Source organism: Bradysia coprophila (assembly GCF_014529535.1).
Source record: "Bradysia coprophila strain Holo2 chromosome X unlocalized genomic scaffold, BU_Bcop_v1 contig_473, whole genome shotgun sequence".
NCBI lineage: Eukaryota > Metazoa > Arthropoda > Insecta > Diptera > Sciaridae > Bradysia > Bradysia coprophila.
The window spans coordinates 141,130-159,596 of NW_023503340.1; the positions used below are offsets into that span (position 1 = coordinate 141,130).

General features: G+C 38.4%; 3 protein-coding genes across 4 annotated transcripts; 1 reads left to right on the forward strand and 2 right to left on the reverse strand.

The window, feature by feature from the left end:
• Nucleotides 1-31: 31 nt before the first annotated feature.
• LOC119070142 (histone deacetylase complex subunit SAP30 homolog) lies at nt 32-2,626 on the forward strand. The gene is made up of 4 exons (XM_037174470.1): nt 32-664; nt 742-767; nt 854-1,068; nt 1,932-2,626. The coding sequence occupies exons 1-4, from the start codon at nt 510-512 to the stop codon at nt 2,058-2,060; spliced, it is 525 nt and encodes a 174-aa protein (XP_037030365.1). The 5' UTR covers nt 32-509; the 3' UTR covers nt 2,061-2,626.
• Nucleotides 2,627-4,530: 1,904 nt separating this feature from the next.
• Nucleotides 4,531-11,677, reverse strand: LOC119070124 (protein UBASH3A homolog). Of its 2 annotated transcripts, XM_037174443.1 has the most exons (10): nt 11,451-11,677; nt 10,150-10,390; nt 9,880-10,075; nt 9,687-9,785; nt 8,196-8,365; nt 5,969-6,089; nt 5,735-5,905; nt 5,242-5,655; nt 4,928-5,170; nt 4,531-4,859 (listed from the first exon to the last, which is right to left on the reverse strand). In XM_037174443.1, the coding sequence occupies exons 1-10, from the start codon at nt 11,558-11,560 to the stop codon at nt 4,615-4,617; spliced, it is 2,010 nt and encodes a 669-aa protein (XP_037030338.1). In that variant the 5' UTR covers nt 11,561-11,677; the 3' UTR covers nt 4,531-4,614. The 2 variants fall into 2 exon arrangements, with proteins under 2 accessions (XP_037030338.1, XP_037030339.1); XM_037174444.1 differs by lacking the exon at nt 9,687-9,785 and having other exon boundaries at nt 11,451-11,676.
• Nucleotides 11,678-13,070: 1,393 nt separating this feature from the next.
• On the reverse strand, nt 13,071-18,202 carry LOC119070144. Its single transcript, XM_037174472.1, has 13 exons — nt 18,014-18,202; nt 17,000-17,917; nt 16,829-16,944; nt 16,454-16,759; nt 16,102-16,384; nt 15,764-15,849; nt 15,546-15,707; nt 14,999-15,187; nt 14,817-14,932; nt 14,287-14,755; nt 14,044-14,209; nt 13,621-13,975; nt 13,071-13,556 (listed from the first exon to the last, which is right to left on the reverse strand). Exons 1-13 carry the CDS (start codon nt 18,141-18,143, stop codon nt 13,400-13,402), a joined length of 3,453 nt encoding a protein of 1,150 aa, XP_037030367.1. The 5' UTR covers nt 18,144-18,202; the 3' UTR covers nt 13,071-13,399.
• Nucleotides 18,203-18,467: the final 265 nt, after the last annotated feature.

The following is an 18,467-nucleotide window of genomic DNA, read 5'->3' on the forward strand; positions in this document are numbered from 1 at the left end:
AAAATTTGTGTTGTAACCGCAGGCGTGGAATGACCCTACAACAAATATTATTTTACAATCTCTGTTCTCTTTCAATCAATCTTTTAATAGGAACTCTATTATCGCTAAACTCGTCTCAAGCAATAAACATTTATTCTGATTTAGAAAGACATATTTTCAACAGATATTCACAGACGTATACAGCAATGATATTAGTCTCCGCTCAAATGAAAACAAATAAAAAAAAATTGTGCTGTGATGATGCCATTTTGACAGTTGTTGACAGTTGATATATTTGTGCGGATTTTTTTTTGTTGTAAACATCCAAACATCCAAAGATTGTTGGAGGAGCAAGCCATCGTTCTTTCTTGAAACCATTTGATTTAACATTGGTTTGTGGATTAGTTTTTGTGTAAAAACAATTTGCACATGCCCAACCACACACTGTGATCTAGTGAATGTTGTGTTTAATCGAGTGTTACTTATGATAAAGACAATAAAACAATAAAGAAAAGTGAAATACAGTAAAAATGAACAACGGATTCAGTACGGGCGAAGAAGATTCTAGGGGTGGCGGAGTAGCAAATCAAATTTGTTGCTTAGTTGATGACGGGCTAAATTGTAAAAATGTAGCAGGAAATGCATCGTACAGTAAACGTATCCAAAAAACCGTAACGCAACGAAGGTAAGGCTTTTGTGTGCACATAATTTGGCCGAAAACAAAGCATTTCGAATAAACAGAATTATTCTCTTATTTTAAAGGTTAAAGTTGACGAATGATCCTACAGGTAATGAACATTCTTAATTTTTATTCCCTCTCTGTGTGTCTGTGCGCCCGAATGTTTCATTCTAAATTTTTGTGAATTTTACACAGCTACACATATCTACATTTGTGATTTTCATAAGGCACGCATTCAATGTGCTCGAACGAGACGACGCCGAAAAGACTCTGAGGACGATAGCAATGAAACGGACACAGATTTGCCAGAAGTGGATTTGTATCAATTGCAAGTGAATACGCTGCGACGATATAAAAGACACTACAAAGTATCGACAAGACCTGGGATGAACAAGGCACAATTGGCGGATGTAAGTGGAATTTTAACTGATTGCTGGTCGTGTAAATAAATCCTTTTACTCACTGCAGCTCCGGGAAATGAGTCATTACTTCATTGACATGACCGTCAAGACTCATTTGCCGGGGGCTCAGTGAGTAATTTAACTTACGTATTTGTATGGAACGTTGCCTTTTGTTTCACGCTACACTTGGCACAATGAAAAGTTCCGCACAAGGACGTGATCTACTACATTGTCCGATGACAATTCGGACATACATAATTTGACAATAGGTGGCCGGCGACCTCTTCAAATTCGATTTGTTTTCTCGGGATATTTTTTGTGTTTGTTGGTAACATCTGACCTGGTCGTACCGATGGGACTGATGAAATGTTACCACCACATGTTGACTGAAGCAGTTTCGCAATTTCAGTAACATATTCATATTAAATTGCTCAATGACAAAACTTTCTGATTTTGTCCCTTTTGTAGAAAATTCCCCAAAATGAACTGGTGTATCGATTCAATTGTTTTACAACACTCAAAAATGTCATCCAAATACTCGCAGTCAGAGTAGATTGTTAGATAGGCTCGATTTAGCATGTCTGCCATTACCGCTCTTATCACTGACAGACACAATTGGATCAAATTATCAGAAATTAATTGTAAGACTCATATCTTATGGAGCATAGGACGAAAAAATAGACTGTCACTTCGAACAGTTAGAACAGTTTTCGAACAGTTACCAAATTTTTCAAACAGTTAACACAGTTTTGGAATAGTTATCACATCCAACAGTTTAGGCGAAAAGTTGCCAATTCCCAAGTTGCTCCCCCAAGAAAAACATTCGAATAACCTGATGATCGCAATAATTTCCCGTTTTTGTACGATTTCAGGCGGTGATGAAGCATTTCAAGACGATACCAATTAAGGAAAAGGAAATTCTCACCTTCTTCATTTACATGGTTAAATCAAATTCAAATAAATTGGATCATAAAAATGGTATCGGCAACGACGCTACTTAAGTGATAGTCTTAAATTAAACAACCTTCCGCATGTCACTGTTTTAAATAAATCCACAAGCAAAATTTACCGTCCGTGAAGAATGAGAAGTCACCCATTAGACCTTTATAATCCAACTTGTTCCACAAGCGATATCCACGTTATTCGTATCTGAATAGAAAAGTGAACATCGAATGTGGAACAAGTTGGATTATAAAGGTCTAATGGGTGACTTCTCTTTCTTCTTGGACTGTAACAGAAAAATAAGCCCGAACGAAAGTTGAGTCATGATTCGCAGTCAAAAAAATTTATATTTTTTTTTCGTGAATTCGGGTCTCGAACAGATTATAAGATTTTAGCAGTTTTTACCTTACAATTTTAAGTTGTCATTTTGTTTTAACCATTGGAATTATGTTGTTTTATATACAAATCGAGTTTAGTTTTTTTTTCGAAATTTAAATTCAAAAAGAATCATTTTTAATGCGTAAGAGACACAGTAATTTGTTGTTGAATACCTTATCATTTTTCGTTAAAAGCTAAAAGATGCACTGAAATAGTCGCTTACAATAAAAACAAAAACGTAAGAAAAAAGATCCGTCTATTAATTGAATCGAAAAGTGGTCATTCAAAAATTATCTTTTCTTGTGAGGTGCTAGAGATGTGAATGGTTCAGGGTGGCGAATATGCTAGATGCAGCAATGTGTGAAGCAAATCGAATTTTGGCTCTATTGCATTTCATCGTTCTAGGTAGAGTCTAGATGACAAAGTTAATGCTAGTCACGGTGGAATGGACTTTAATTAAAGATGTGCATGACCTTCTGGCATTTTTGGATATTATTAATCATCTTGGAGCCCCGAACAAGATTCCACAACATTTTTGAACTTCCATTGATTTCAGTGCGGCCTTTTCCATATGGACCAAATGCCCATGGCGCCCGAAGTAGAGCAAACGAAAATGGCGGCCGAGGTCCTTAAAAACAAGGCATCAGAACAGTCGGAGCATTTGCTGCGACTTAGCCCCGTACGACCCGCAATCCTATTTCGTCCGTAACCATAATAGGTCCGTAGCCGTAATACGCCCGGAACCCTAATACGTCTACAACCCTCTAATGCGTCTGTTACCAAAATGCAAGTCAAGTTGGACATGGTCAAATTTACTGAAACTGTTCATTTTTAAAATTGCGCATAGCGCAATTACGAAAGCCCGTACGAAGTACCTCTCAAATAAAACCAACAATTTACGACATTATTTTAGAAACCCAAAATTTTTTGCAAACTTTCCATTGGGTATTCAATTACCTCTCAAATGAAACAAAAACTAGCAAAATCGGATGAGATTTACTCGATTTATGTGCAAAAAGTACTTAGGGCTGAGTAGTGGCCTTAGTCCAAGGGCCCAAATTCGAAACTTTTTTTGCCATCATTCTATCCGACATTCAATTATCTCTCAAATGAAACAAAAACTAGCAAAATCGGATGAGATTTACTCGATTTATGTGCAAAAAACACTTAGGGCCGAGTAGCAGCCTTAGTCCAAGGGCCCAAATTTGAAACTTTTTTCGCCACGTTCTTTTCCGTATTGAATTACCTTCCATAAAAAACTAAGTCTAGCAAAATCGGATGAGATTTACTCGATTTATGTGCAAAAAACACTTAGGGCCGAGTAACGACCTTTGAGCCCTCCCAACAAGCCCGCGTGCATCTTACCCAAAAACAATGTTCAGCAACTTTGTTCTACTCGTCAGTACCTTTCATTTGATATATCACAAGCAGCCATTGCGTGCGTATTTCGGTAGATATCGTCGAAAGACTGAAAAACACCTATAGGGCCCTTGCTCTGGAAGGGCCGACCCTACTATGCCCATTTTCGAACTTGACCTTACTTTTGTCGATACCAATCGGGGAAAAAAAGAATTTTCAAAAAAGGTTGTGATTTACTCAAGCTAGAGGGGTCACAGACGGACGGACGGACGGACATTTTTTTTATTGCGGATTCGTCATCTATTAACATAACCAAATGCTTTGCCCTTACTGTCTGCTTCCAATTCGACGTGTTACAAACGGCATATTAATCTTATAAGCCCCCAGTACTTCGTACGGGGCTAAAAATCTAGCTTTACTAAATTGGCGCCTATTTTTCCAATTGCCCTATGTGCCCAAAAGCTAAAAGCGGCACTGATTGATTTGGTGTAGCGGTATGCACGGCACCTACGTTTGCACTGGAACTGATTCGGTTCCCAATCGGTGATGACTGCAATTCAGATAATCATAATTGAAAAGAAAGTTCCATGGATGCAAGGGAAACTCCTGGAGACTCTTCTAGGCTAAAAAATTACGACTTCCGGAGGGTCGTCTGCGTCGGCAATTAAGCGGAATACATTTTGTAATTGACGTGCATGTTTTGAATTTATTAGGAACTCGGAACTCGGCACCTCGCAGAGTAGAAAAGACTAAACGTTCAGCCAATTTTCAACCAACGAACAATTTAAACCATTTTTAGCTGTATTCTTGCACTGTATTCTGTTTATGTAACCAACTAGCCCGATTCGGACAAAAACGTTTCAACCAAAATTAATCTCAATTGTCAATTGCTGTCCAGTCGAATCTAGTGTTCTTATTATGTGTCACTGGGAAACAGCATGGATCTTTCAAATGCCATTCATTGTCCGATGGCGACTGTTCTATCACAATGGTACTGCAATACGGGACTTTTTGCAACAAATGTGAAAGCTCTTCCTGCGTTCGTGCATTTCTTCCGATTAACAAACGACTGCACGAATCGAGTGTACAAGCATGGCCAACCATCAGTACATTTCCGGATTCTGAAATCGAAGTAAAATTTCTTCATTGATGCGAATGCAACGAACAAATGACATCGACCGGTACATACCATTATGCTGTAGAAAGTGTTCAACAGCTGAATGATTTCGCCTATAAAATTGCTCGGCAGTTTCTTTTGTTGAATGTTGAAGGTCTTCTTTCGTCATGAAAGATTCGTAGTCCATGTCAATGTTGAAGTTATCGGCAAACAGCTCGTCCTTAGTGCACCATTCTGGTACTTTGTCTTGATACCATGCCATCCATTCGAACAGAGCAAATTCGATTCGAATTTTGATGTGAGTCATACCAAGTCCTTAGAATTTAATTTTAAGAAATAAATCAGCACACACGCGCTAGCACACCTTCTACAAAAAAAAATTTCACCTTCCAATATTCCATGACATGTCTGAACACATCGATATGATGGTGAAGAATATGCGAACGAAATATCAACGCCGGCATCTTTCATCGCATCACCGGTCAGTTTAGCCTGACACATTCCAATATTGGTAATGGGAGAATCCAGTAGCCAAGTGTCTGGACCATTGATTCGATCCGGCAGATGTTTCGGCATGTTCAAATCTTTTCGCGTATATTTGCCCGCATCAAAGCAATGCGGTATCCATCGGCCGAAAGTAAAATCCACCCGTTCGCCATGCCGGGCTATATAGATTCGACGGCATTTCACGTTTTCATCGTTGCTAACTGATGCGTTGGAATTGTTTGAGTTAGACAAATCGAAGAGTGCGCTTTTGGCAGCATCGTGCAGATACATAAGCTGATGGTTTATCATGGAATCTTTGAATGGATGTTCCTTAAAATTATTGCTTCAAAGTCGACCATCAAGATGACCGAGAAGAGACAGGTTTATACATACCTCCACTATCCACTGAGCCATCCACAGTGTCAGTGTCCAAAGAAGATATTGACGGACCAATACACTTCGACAGGGGAACGGTTTCGTGGATTGTCCATGCATCCGATTCAGCCGTACGTCTAGTGTAACTTTCGGGAAAATAACCAGATGCACCAGTCAGCCAGGACGAGCCTGTTACACATCAATATTTATTGTTCAGCTTGTTTCAAGACGAATTTTTTCATGTTATTTCACCTTCTACCCATCCGTCTGTTGAGTTTTGTAGCGCATCGTTGCTTACGTAAATGTAGTCTCCAATACGCAATTCCAACTCATCTGGTTCACGTGAGTTATAAGGATACAAAACGCTGCGAACCTATGGGATATAGATGGTAAGTCAACTTGGTTAACAGTCTGGTTTGCTGAGCAGTTTTAACAATTAATTTATCAGACCGGTGCAACAAACACCCAATCTAGTAACGTGCTAGATACACAAGAAACACTAAGGAAGTAAAGAGAGAAACAGGAGAGAGTGTTTTGGTACTTATAAACTGGGACGACTCAGCCGCGTAAGTAGTAATTTTATGCAGCAATTGTTTGTGTGTTTCATTGAGTGTTCTCATAATCAAAAAACCATTTTTTTAAATTGCTAGTTCCTGTTTCTATGGGAGCCGTTCAAAAACCGAAAACACGTGAATGGCAGCTGGCATCTATGGGAGAGTATGTGAGGGAATTGCATTCAAAATTGATTCTCTCTCATAGGTACCAGCTATCATTCACATGTTCATTCTATCTCGCCACAGGCGTACTAACTTTATCATTTCTCTGGAAAAACGCAGTTTTCTTATGGAAATTTCTACAGGTTCATGATAGGTTCATGGTCGTGTAGGGTGTCATTATTAACGCTGAGATAAAAGCATTTAAAAAAATTGTGAAAAAGTTTGACTATTTTGGTGAACTTCTAGTGGTTTCGATTCATCCGAAACGGAACGAAAACATCAATAAACTGTTTTCCTCATTGTTACTGGTCGCATTAAAAAATATTTTTTGATCAAATCTTTCCTCTGCTAATTCCGAGCGAGTAGAGGAACTGAGTCTCAAAGTAACATTTCAATTGTACATTATTATAGTGATACTACTCTTGCATGATTAGTGTCATTTTGAGGCTACCATGTACCTGGACCAATTTTCTACAAGCATATTTTCAAGTTTTGATTAAGCGTCGAAGAATTTGAAAAACATAGCTTTTATTAAAATCCAATATGGCCACCGGCAGCCATTTTGTTAGGAGACCGGAAATTTTACCGACGCTTTACATTCGTTAATACCTTTCAAACAAAAAGAAATTCATGAAATTCGGTCAAAATTTACTCGAGATATTGATAAAATACTCCACGTTCACTGTACGGCCGAGTAGCCAGATAAGAGCTCACTCCAAGAGACCTAGCTCACGCTCCGGAGAACATAATTTCATAAAAAAAAATTTCCCTGATTGGTACGGTCAATACCTATCTAACAAAGCTAAAACAGACGAAATATGTTGAAATGTGGCCGACCTACAAGCAAAAACTGCGCCTGTTCCACACCAAGGGGTCTAACTCACGAGTCGGTCATCCGATTTCCATAAACTTTTTTTTTTGTCGATCGGTATTGTAAATACCTTTTATTTGACGTATCAGTTACAAGTGTAACGTTTGAATGTCCGGAGATATCTTCGAAAAACCGTAAAGCACTTATTGGGCCACAGCTCGGGAAGGGTCGATCCAAAATCACTCATCTTCGAACTTAGCCTGTCTTTTGACATTACCAAACTGGAAAAAAAAGAATTTTCAAAATCGGATGCGTTTTACTCAAGTTATCGTGCAGACGGACAGACGGACGGACGGACAGACGGACAGACGGACATTTTTTTTTCACTGATTTGGCATCTCTAGACAACCACAATAGGTTTCCCCTTACTCAGGGAGTCCAATTCGACGTGTTACGGATGTATGCGTAAACGCATAAGACCCCAGTACTTCGTACGGGTCTAAAAAGGTCTTTCAGGCTCAATACCTATCTGGACATACAAAGTAAAAATTTCTACAATATTTGTCTGATTCCAAAAAGGCGATTTTCAAAAGAATCCATCTCAGTGTTCTTATACACATGAAACCCATGATCTGAACGGATAGAGTTTTTGCACGAGTCTGATTTCAAACTATAGCGGACCAAAGTATCTACTCTGTGTACGTTTGCTTCGCTAGTCGCTTAAGTTTCGACCAACGATATTTTATCGTAAATGAAACGGCATAAGGTCGAAAGTATTGAAAATGGAATAAATGTCGAAAGATCGCTAAAAAATCTAGTAGCGCACACCTCAGACATTTTAACCCCGTAACTCAACAAAAGAAATGAAAAGCGACCGATGGTAATGTGTATTATTACCACATTCGACATTCGTTATAAAAAAACGACCCGCCTTTTTCTATAAACGAATTACCTGTTTTGATGATATTTTTGTATCTCTCGAGTACAATCGTAATTCCCAATTCGACGTACAAATTGGATCTAGCTTTTCCACTAGCGATTGTAGTGTATCGAATTGATTCGAAGGAAATTGATAAGCCAATGTTAAGTGCAAAGACTTTACGTGTGGTTCCAGAGATATTGCTGAAAAGATGTTGGAGAACTTTACGTAATACATTTTTTTTCTTCCTAAAGCAAATGTCACACACTTGTGAAAGCAAGGGGTTTCATTTCATACCCCTTCATGCAAAGCTCTTTTAAAGTTTATTTTACTTTAAAGAAAATAGTCACGATTCTACAGGATATAGTGATTGTATTCAATGTTGTTCAATGGACTGATATCGCAAAAGCTTATAATGTATGATAAATAATATGTAATAGATTATGCCTTGTTTTGTATCGTATTGTGATAATTTGCTGGTAATTTCAGTGCCGACAATTTTCATTTTTTGGGTGTAGTCTGAGTGTTTCTTTGATTAAGCGAGGAAACGAATCAAATCTGAGTGACTTTTCAAAACTGTTTGAACTTCTCTGTTTGCATATTTGGCTGGTAGTTCAGTCGGCCTGAAAGCTGCCCATGTAAAAATCTCACTTTTTAAGCTGTTCTCGTCACAAATTTCAAAGGAGAGAAATTAGAGAAATAAGAACAACTTTGAAAGTAACCAGATGTGTAATTTGTTTACGCACAAGCATTAATAAAATGAATTTGGGAACCCATGAAGTCTGTACAAAATTTCTTCGCAAAAACGTATTTTTTGTATGGTAATTTCGAAAAAAAAAGGAATTTCATTTACGTAATAAAGTTCAACAACAGTAAATGACACTATTTTGAAGAGAAAGATGCTTTCAGCAATTAACGTGCCAAATACCTAACAAGCTACACATTACCCCACTTACTAATCGGTTTGACAAAAGTATTTATCAATAAATAGTCGGCGGTCCGTTTAAGGATTTAAGACCATTTCAGTTTCCCATCACCATTTGAATGGCTTGACATGAGCGTATGGGATCTAATTTTTCATATTATATATGTTTCGGAGTTCAAATAAGTGTGACGCTTTGTCTGATGACAGTTCGAGGGGGAAAATATCTACTTTCTCCTCTCTTGTTTTGACATGTGAGAAAATAGATGTTTTTTTCGCCGAACTGTCAACTTAGTTTTTGATTTGAAGAAGGGTCTAACAAATTGACATGTTCGTTTATCGAATAAAAACGGTGTATCACACTTCGCCCATAAGAAAAACGGTGAAAGAAAATAGGAGATTCTATCTCGAGCGATTCCTGGCATTTACGCTCTGGTCGCTTCGTTTTGTTGGAAATTCCTATATTCTTCCTTCGGTTAACAATTAACTATTAAGCAATCTCCAACATAGGAAATCCCATTATTTTGTACACACAAACGTGAGCTATCTTTTCATGCAAACATTTTTGAACCATTAATTTCATCTAATTTATTGTATCTTACATCTGTTGCTACGTGGTATGCATTGAGTATTTGACACTCCCCCACACCAAGGGAAACATGTTACAAGTGCATCTAACTGTTCGTATGTATCACTGATTACTATCACCAAATAAATGAGAAGGACAGTATCAATAAAATGTTAATGTTTGGAAACAGCTGAATGAGAAATTAAATGTTCAGAATTTGGACGTACTTGATCCCGATACTTCTTTAACATACTGTAGAGCCAGGCGCTTCAAGTAGTTTGCATCATCATCGGTTACAAAAAATCCTATAAAATTGTGGCTGACATAGAGTTCCAGCGACATGTGTTGTTCGAGCTGAGAGCCTGCCAATTCCACAATGTCTTTCAGTGCCTTCGATAATTGAGGTGCGCATTCGTCGGGTGCCTTTAAATTGCAGATTGATAACACAATATTCAATAATGGCGTTTGATTCGAATTTAAATTGAATTTAAACCGACCTTAAAGAATGAGACCAGTGTTATGTGTGGAATGTAATTGTGGGCTCCGTTCCAGCCGCATATGTTCTTTGTCTTATCCCAGAACTCTTCCAGTTGCTTCATGAACTTACCGGATGGACATACATACAAAATATATTCTCTAGGCTCGCAGTCATCAATTGTAGCGTCGTTTACGTGAGCCAAAAGCCAATCAGACGCAAGTTGTACGCCTCTGTTTCCAGTCGCTGCAATTGCTTTTTCTCTAACAGAACATATTTGAAGATAAAGTGAGTGTCTCTGACAGCAAATGACGAGAGGACCTCGTGGAGAACAGGACTGACAATGGTCGAAGGCGGATCTAATTTTTCATGCCAAGGGACAAGCACTTGTCGAAGATAGCGATGTCAAGTGATTCCCAAAGACCAAAGACACTAGGAAGTCATGTGTTTCAAAAGTTATCTGAAGTGCCCTGACTGGGGCCTATCATGCTGGATAGGTTCCTGTTGGAAACTGGAAAGTTTAGGCGATTTATGAATGGGAGAAGAAACAGATGATTATTTGATGTGTGTGTCACAGTCTGGAAACAAACTATCCCAACCTAATAAATCTAAAGAGTGAACATCGAGGAGTATAAAGCGTTGTCGTGAAACAGCTTAGAAATGACGTCACGCTATAGTACGGAATTTGATCCCTGTCGTCACGCAACGACTAACAATATTTATGGTAACAATTTCTAATTTCGATAAGCACCAAGACAACTTCATACCTGAGATGCATAAGACTTTCTCAGTTCCTAGTAATAAATCCTGCACCAATCTATAATTTTACCACTTGATCCTTATCTGGGCAACCATCAAAATCTTCGACTTTTTACTTGATCAATTTGATAGCTCTACAATTTTGCATGGCTTATACCACGGCGAACCGTCGTTGCACCAAATGACTATAGTAATGAAAGTTTGGAAGTCACATCAAGCCATCAAAATTAGTAGGTCGTACAGTTCCCGTAACAGCTGCGGCTATCTTTCGAACGACACATATCTGATGGACATACTGCTACAAAACCGACGAATCAATTAGAAAACATTGATAAATGATAGACAGTCAGAATCGTCATATTTGCTGATCCTGTCTATCACTAAATTGGGTGTGCGAGTCTGCAATCAATTCGAAAAGATTGCATGAATAAAAAATGACTTTTTTTCATGTATTTATTAGCTATGAATGAGTCCTGCGACAACTCCCCCCAAACACCTGACGTATATATCAAGTGTTATAAGACAAAATTGAAGAAAAATACGAATTTTAACCACTATACGTACGCTCGATGTTTACTGAAGCCCATCTGCAATAGTATTGATAAAGCAGTTTGTTCTTTCGATATTCGGGACGGCGTCGAATTGTTTTTGCGTGGAGGTAGGCTTGTCGCCATTATTATTGTTATTTTTCTATTTATTATTATCAAAACGTTTCACCAAGAAAATTTTCTTACATTCTACATATACATATACTGTCACAACACTGACGTACGCGGCATCCTTTGAGTGAAACAATGACAGAAGGTGACACAGGAGAGCGATTCAATATATGAACGATTTTTGGTGCTGCTGAACGAGCTCCTGAATCCGTTTCATATAACGATTTTATGCAATATTGATTGTATGAGAGGAGTCTAGTAGTCGACCTGCTTGTTTTGAACAATTTGTATATTGTTCCAAAACAATCCTATTAGTGAAAATAGCAACGATTTCCACGTCTTTGACTTAATTTTCCTAAACTTTCTTTCTGACGCCTTAGATTTTTCTATTTTTGTGAAAACTAGGAGCAGATCGTGTACTTTGAATGCAAAAGGACTTTGTGAAAGAAGCTTTTGGCAATTGTAAAAAATTTTCAAGCATTTTCTACACGATTTTTACTGATTTTCCTTTGATTTTATAACTTTCAAGGATTTTCTTTCATTTTCTGAAAAGTTTAAGGATTTTCTTAAGAGTGGATTTTCTTCCAAATCAAAAAGAATTTTCTTTGTTTATTGCTCCTCTCTTGAAAATGTAATTTTTCATAATTACCGTGGGCGAGAGGAAAATCGTCGCTGTGGGATTTTACTTGTACCGACACGTTTGCTCCTTCGTACTTGAATTCGTCCTCACGAAATGCCGGATCTGTAGCAAGAAGAGCTGAGACTAAAAAGATAGATCATTACTCTCACTTGGCAAGCCAATCTATTTTTATCCCAGTTGCCACTGAGATATCTGGTGTTTTCGGAAAATTGGGATTGGAATTGATCCAGAAAGTCTGAAGCAAAATCACGAAAAGCGTGCGACGTCGTACCTCATTCAACGAATTAGCGAATTTCGGATAATTATTAAATGAAAATTTATTCATCTCCTAACAGTTTAGATAAAAGGACCAACTATAATTAGGAAATCTTGACATTGTCCAGTTTTAGTACCACTCCCACTCATGCTTGAAGTGGATTAATAGATTTTCTTTTTGACTTCAAGGATTTTCTTTGACTTTCAAAGACTATCTTAAAATTTAAAGGTTTTTTAAGGGATTTTCAACGAATTTCTGGATATTCACAACAAAGGATTTTCCGGCGTTTGAATGTTCTTATTATGCTAACAAACTTTGCAGACTTTCCTCCCAATTCTTTAAAAAGACGAATGACCTCCCTAGTAGATAAGTAGTTCATTCTGTTGATCATTTTCCGATTTCAGATTGAATGGTTTAGTATTTGCCGCTTCGTCGAAAGTTCAGGCTGCTATTCAGAACAATACGTTACCCTCATTACAAACAAAATGTGAAATTCGACATATTGAGTCAATCAAAGTTATTTCTTTAATTTTTCTTAACTTTTTGACAAAGAAATATCTTGAAAATTACATATTAATTGTCTAGAGAGTAGCACTAGGATGCTGTAAATAATTAATGAAGCTGTCGTTAAATGGTCATCGTTTCTAATCAAAGCTTCCGTTGAACTTTTTGCTGCGTCTTTAATTACAACTTACCAAAGCACCAAGCACATTAAAAGAATATTTGGTGTGTCAAAACAGCGCTCGATTACCATTACAGTAACGTCAGTAAAATTTAGACTTAAATTTGTTCCAGCTATTTTTCTGCTGGTGTTGTGATTAATACCAATAGTTATAATTACTGGTACTAATGGTATTAAATGAAGAGCGTTGTTTTGACACATCAAAATATTCTTTTCATGTGCTAGTTGCGTTGCAGCTTACTGAACCGTACTATGTATACATTTACGACATAAACTCTAATTATCCTTTAAAATTTGATTAATATTCGCTAAATCTTTGGTGCTCCAATTTTCTAGTGGATCTGGGGGTGACTCGGTTCGAAATTTGGATGAGTTGGCCGATCGTCCTCTTTTATGCTTTCTAGTTTCACCAGTTTCATCGGTCGGAGAAACTCTACAATATTTTTCCCGTTAATAGTCTATTTATCACCGCGCATCATTGACGTTACTGTACTCACTTATTGTTCCTGCTTGTCTTCGATTTTCTGGCCTTTACATACTTTCCCGTTTTCTCATCCATTATTTTTGTACCTTCCAACGGTGAGCCCTTTCGTAGGTGGAATAATTCTGTTTGTCGTTTCACTTCTTCAATGGTAACAATTTCATCTTGCTCGGTAGCATCATCCATAAAAACCATATTTGTTATACCATTCGGCTGCTTCGCTGGTACATTCTTCTGATCGTAATTTATTTGTTCTTCCCAGGCGACATGGAAGAGAGGATGCTTGTCGTTGGTCTTTTTCGCTGAAGCAGTCCTCGAAACTGCTGACTTTGCGCGCCGAATTAACGATATCTTGCCGAGAACTGGTTTTTCTAATTGAAACAAAGGTGCCAGGGTGTTGATCAATGGAAAAGTAGCTGATGGCAATTTTTAACCGTACCATCGAAACATTCGCTGTCCGTATCCTCCAAAGCCTGTAGTTTTCGCATAAATTCCTTTTCTTTAACTGGATCCACAATGTCTTTTGGGTCGGTGAACATCGTTGAAATGTTTTGCATTTCAGTTGGAGCTGGAATTGGATGTGGTCGCAATGGTGCTGGTGAGGCCTAGAAAATCGATCATTGAGTCATCAAAATAAGCGATTCTAAAATCAGACGGTCATGGAAATTGTGTTCTCAGGTACCGGCATTTGGCCAGCTTGTTCTGGTAAAACTTCCTTAACATGTTCCAAGACGGTAGCTTCTTTTGCCAACGATTTAACATTCGTCAAATAAGCTGTGTCGTTAATGCAAATCGCCTCCGAAATTAATACCAGTTCACGTAGTGGATCTTTGTAATCCTTTTCCACCGTTTGGGTACACGGAAAGTGATTTTGGGCCATCATAGTCGTATTTGCTTGTGACATTTGCTGTTGATTGCTTGATGGATTAACATTTCCTGTAGCCATTGGTTGAGACATAGCCATTTCATTTTTTAGCGATGGTTGGGTGATCTGTTGGGCGCTGCTTCTATTCTGTATATCTTTCGTTTGAGATGTATTAACGGTATCGTTGCACATGACGATGTCATGAGCGAACGACATTACATCTACAGCTGAACTAAGTGCTCCGCCTGAAGTGACTCCAAATGGATCATTCGGGTCTCGTACCTTCCTAGGTTTATTGAATTTAATAGACAATTTTGGCTTTTACAAAAAGTGTTACGGCTCGTTACTTCTTCGGTTCCTTTGTTGGTGAGCTGATTGAAGCACGTCCCCACATTATTCGTCTCAGTTCTTCACCGGTTAATCCTCTTTTCGACAAAGCGTTCAGAGTTACTCTACCAACTCTCTGTGTATTTCACAAAAAGATAATTTCTCCACGGGAAAACCAAATCAATAATTTTAAACAGTCTACCTTCCAATTGCTAACAGCACCCTTCCTCTGTTTCGCTCTGGTCTTACTTTTGCTCTTAATTACCATTACGCCTCTCGTTTCATAGCCCGAATCATCGGATGGTCCCAATGGAATGGAGTACGCTTCCAAATACTTCTGAGCGTCTGTCTGTGATACGGCACGTTCTAAGGTTACCACAATCTTGGCCCACTAGTGGAAATCATTGTGTTAGTTACAGGTTTAATTATTGGGAACTTTGAAAAGTTCCAAATCAACATTCGAAATTTTCATAACTTTTTTGAATTTCCAGAAATTTTTTCGAATTTTTCAAATTTTTTGTTATTTAAATTCCTTAAAAAATAGGCCCTGGTTGGTCACTGATCTTGGAAAATAAAAGTGAAAAGAAAGAAAAAAGAAAAACTTAAGCAACAACAGTCTTGGGGCTAGCCTGAGAATTTTCTCATTTCATTATACACTAGCAATGGAAAAAAATATTTCGCAGCACCAGCTGTATTATTTCAGCAGTGCACTAATTTCACTGTATCATTGCCTTATCTTTTATCCGTACCTGCTTCATCCATTCCTTTTCCGATTGTTCGATGACATGGGCATACGTATTTCCCATCATCGCAATTAACATGTTCAGTAACAGAATCGGCACGAATATCATAAAAATTACGAAAACCGTTTTAGCCAAATTTGGGTAGGTAGTGTTGTTTAGATCTGAATACTACAGTGGTTTTACATCAGCTTCATCTTCTGTAACTCAATATATATAAGACGTACACTATAATCTCCCAGTGTTGTTTGGAATAGTGCCATCCACGTACTGGGATAAGTGTAGAACAGGCTAGATTTTACTTGAGGATGTCCTACAGTTAAATTTTTTCGTTAAAACGGAATGTTTTCACAAACTAATGAAATGTCTGCGGGATTAATCCAAAATACCGTAGCTCGTTGTTTGTGTGCTTTCGTGAGCTTTCAAAAGCTTTGAGCTTCTTTTATTTCTTTTGGAAATGTGGAATATTTTATGAATCCAAGAGAAGCTCCAAGCTTTCGTAAGCTCTCCAATACGATATGGTGTTTTGGCATAACACGACAGATGTATACATCGTTCACCCTACCTTTGTACAAAAAATAAAAAGCCTGTGAGAATCCGAACAGCACAATTAAGTAAATTATTCCGAACGTAAACATGTCACCAGTGATCATAGAATAAATCATTGTCACAAATGGACCGGTGAGTCGAACAGCTCCTGCAAAAAACATTAGAAGAAACCAACTTCCCGGCACAGCGAACACTAAAATCGCTTCTTCTGTATCATTGTCTCCAATCATTCGGAATGGAATACATGCCAGGATGAGTATATTTGAGATTAGGAAAATTGCCTTGGCCGGTGCATGGACCTTTCAAAAGACAGAAAATAAAAATGGTTTTGGGGAAATGATGTCTCGAACAAGTTAATCAGTTCTAACAAGTTGTTTGGTGAAGGCTGCTAGACCTTGATTTTTAATTTCGTCGCCTTGCTGGAAAATAACGTAGCTCAACACTCCCAACAATGTGCACACCTCGCTTCCATAACGAATATACGCTTGAATATCCATTTCGTCGACATGCTCTGCTGCTTCGTTACTTTCACTGGTACTCTCTGCGTTCAATAAATCGTCTTCCTCATTTTGTGCTTTCGATGATAAATTTTCGGTTATAGGCCGCAGATACATGGAAATCGATAGGAAGAAGAGGTGAATGAATAAGATCAGAAGACGTTTGAGAAATTGATTCTGGAAAAAGATTTTTTTTTTTCATTTTGTCATTTGGTCGCGAAATAAGTGATTATGTCAGTGAAATACTCTGGCAAATGTTTTCCATTTCTCTTCTAGTAAACGCTGAATAATACCTCCGTCCAGCATATCCAGATGTTCCTCTTTCGTACCATTTAGAATGATGAAAAGTGCCGAATTCCAATCTACAGTCGATAATCATTTCAACGACTAAATGGGAAGTTAAATTCATTAGCTTACTAGTTCTACCATCGGGTAGTAACGTGTCCAACGCGTTTAACGGATATCCCGAGCATGTTATGTTACTATATCGCCAAAACTCTCGAGACGACAACTCCAACATCTCTCTGAAAACTTCGGCACGACCCAATTTACATGCCAATGTCAATGGCGTCAGACCGGAATCATTTATAATGCCATTCTTGGCTGGCAGCTTGGGATGTCTTAGTGCATAACCGAACATGTCGAGTTTGTCGCAAACAACAACCATATGCAAAATCATGTTGCCGAATGTGTCCTGAGCATCTGGATCAGCACCACTGTCTAGCAATAAATTATAGACACTTTCGTTGGCACAGCAAGCTGCCCACGCTAATGGATATTCTCCCAAGTATGCAAGACCTTCATAATCGGTATTTTTAGCCGGTCTGTATCCTTGTTGATCGCGAGGTAGGAAGAAACTGCCCGTTGCTCGTTGATTCACATTCGCACCAGCTTCAATTAAATCTTGTACCAATTCGTTGTTGCTATACGCAATCGCCAAATGTAAAGCACTAGCACCCAAATATTCTTCACCCTCCATCACATCCAAGGCCAATATCGAGAAAACTCGCAACAGGATCCTAGCCAACTTAGTGTGCACTTTCGTGTCACAAATGATCAACACATGCAACAGACTTTCGCCCAACGAGCCACGATATTGCATCTGCCATCCGGCTTTATGATCGACCCATTTCCCTAGCGGATCGTGTGGTGATAGCGATGCTTCTATTGGAATCACAACTTCTTTGTTGTCACGATACTTCCATCGCAGATATTCGGCGCGGTTTATCATTTGGCCTTTGCCGTTGTTGTACATGAAAACACCGAATTGCTCTCGAATGAGATTTTCAACGGCCAACTGGCCGCCAGTTTGAAAGGCGTCTATTAGGTCACCACCTTAAAAATGAAATATTTTAGGGTGACAGAGGGAGGTGTTGGTTTGATTTAATTTGAACAAAAAAAAAGAATGGAAAAAGTAGGTCAAAGGCACACCTCTCTTATAGTTTGCCAATTTATACAGCAGACACTGATTGGCAGTTGATGACGACTGTGAAATGACCTGATCCAGTATTTCTCCAGGTTTTGTTTCATGTTTCTTCTTCCGGCAAAATTTGAACAACATTTTACAAATTTCTAATCTGGCTCTTACGACCGAATCACTTTTAACATGAAATTGGGTGAGTACAAGTATGTTTGATCGATATTCATGTACTGTCTCGCCAACAACACCATCATCACTGTTGCAATGGATATGTACACGAAGTATATATAAATCCAACCTCCTTCAACAATAGGGCGTATCGAATTTTGCAAATTTTAAGGACCGCGATAGCCTGTGTGCGGAAAACGTAGATCATCGAAAACTGTGTCCGGGCATGTGGTTGATGGATCCAATGGAGCCATGGAAGAAGTCCCCCCGGGCGACTTTAAGTTTCCGAAGGTCATA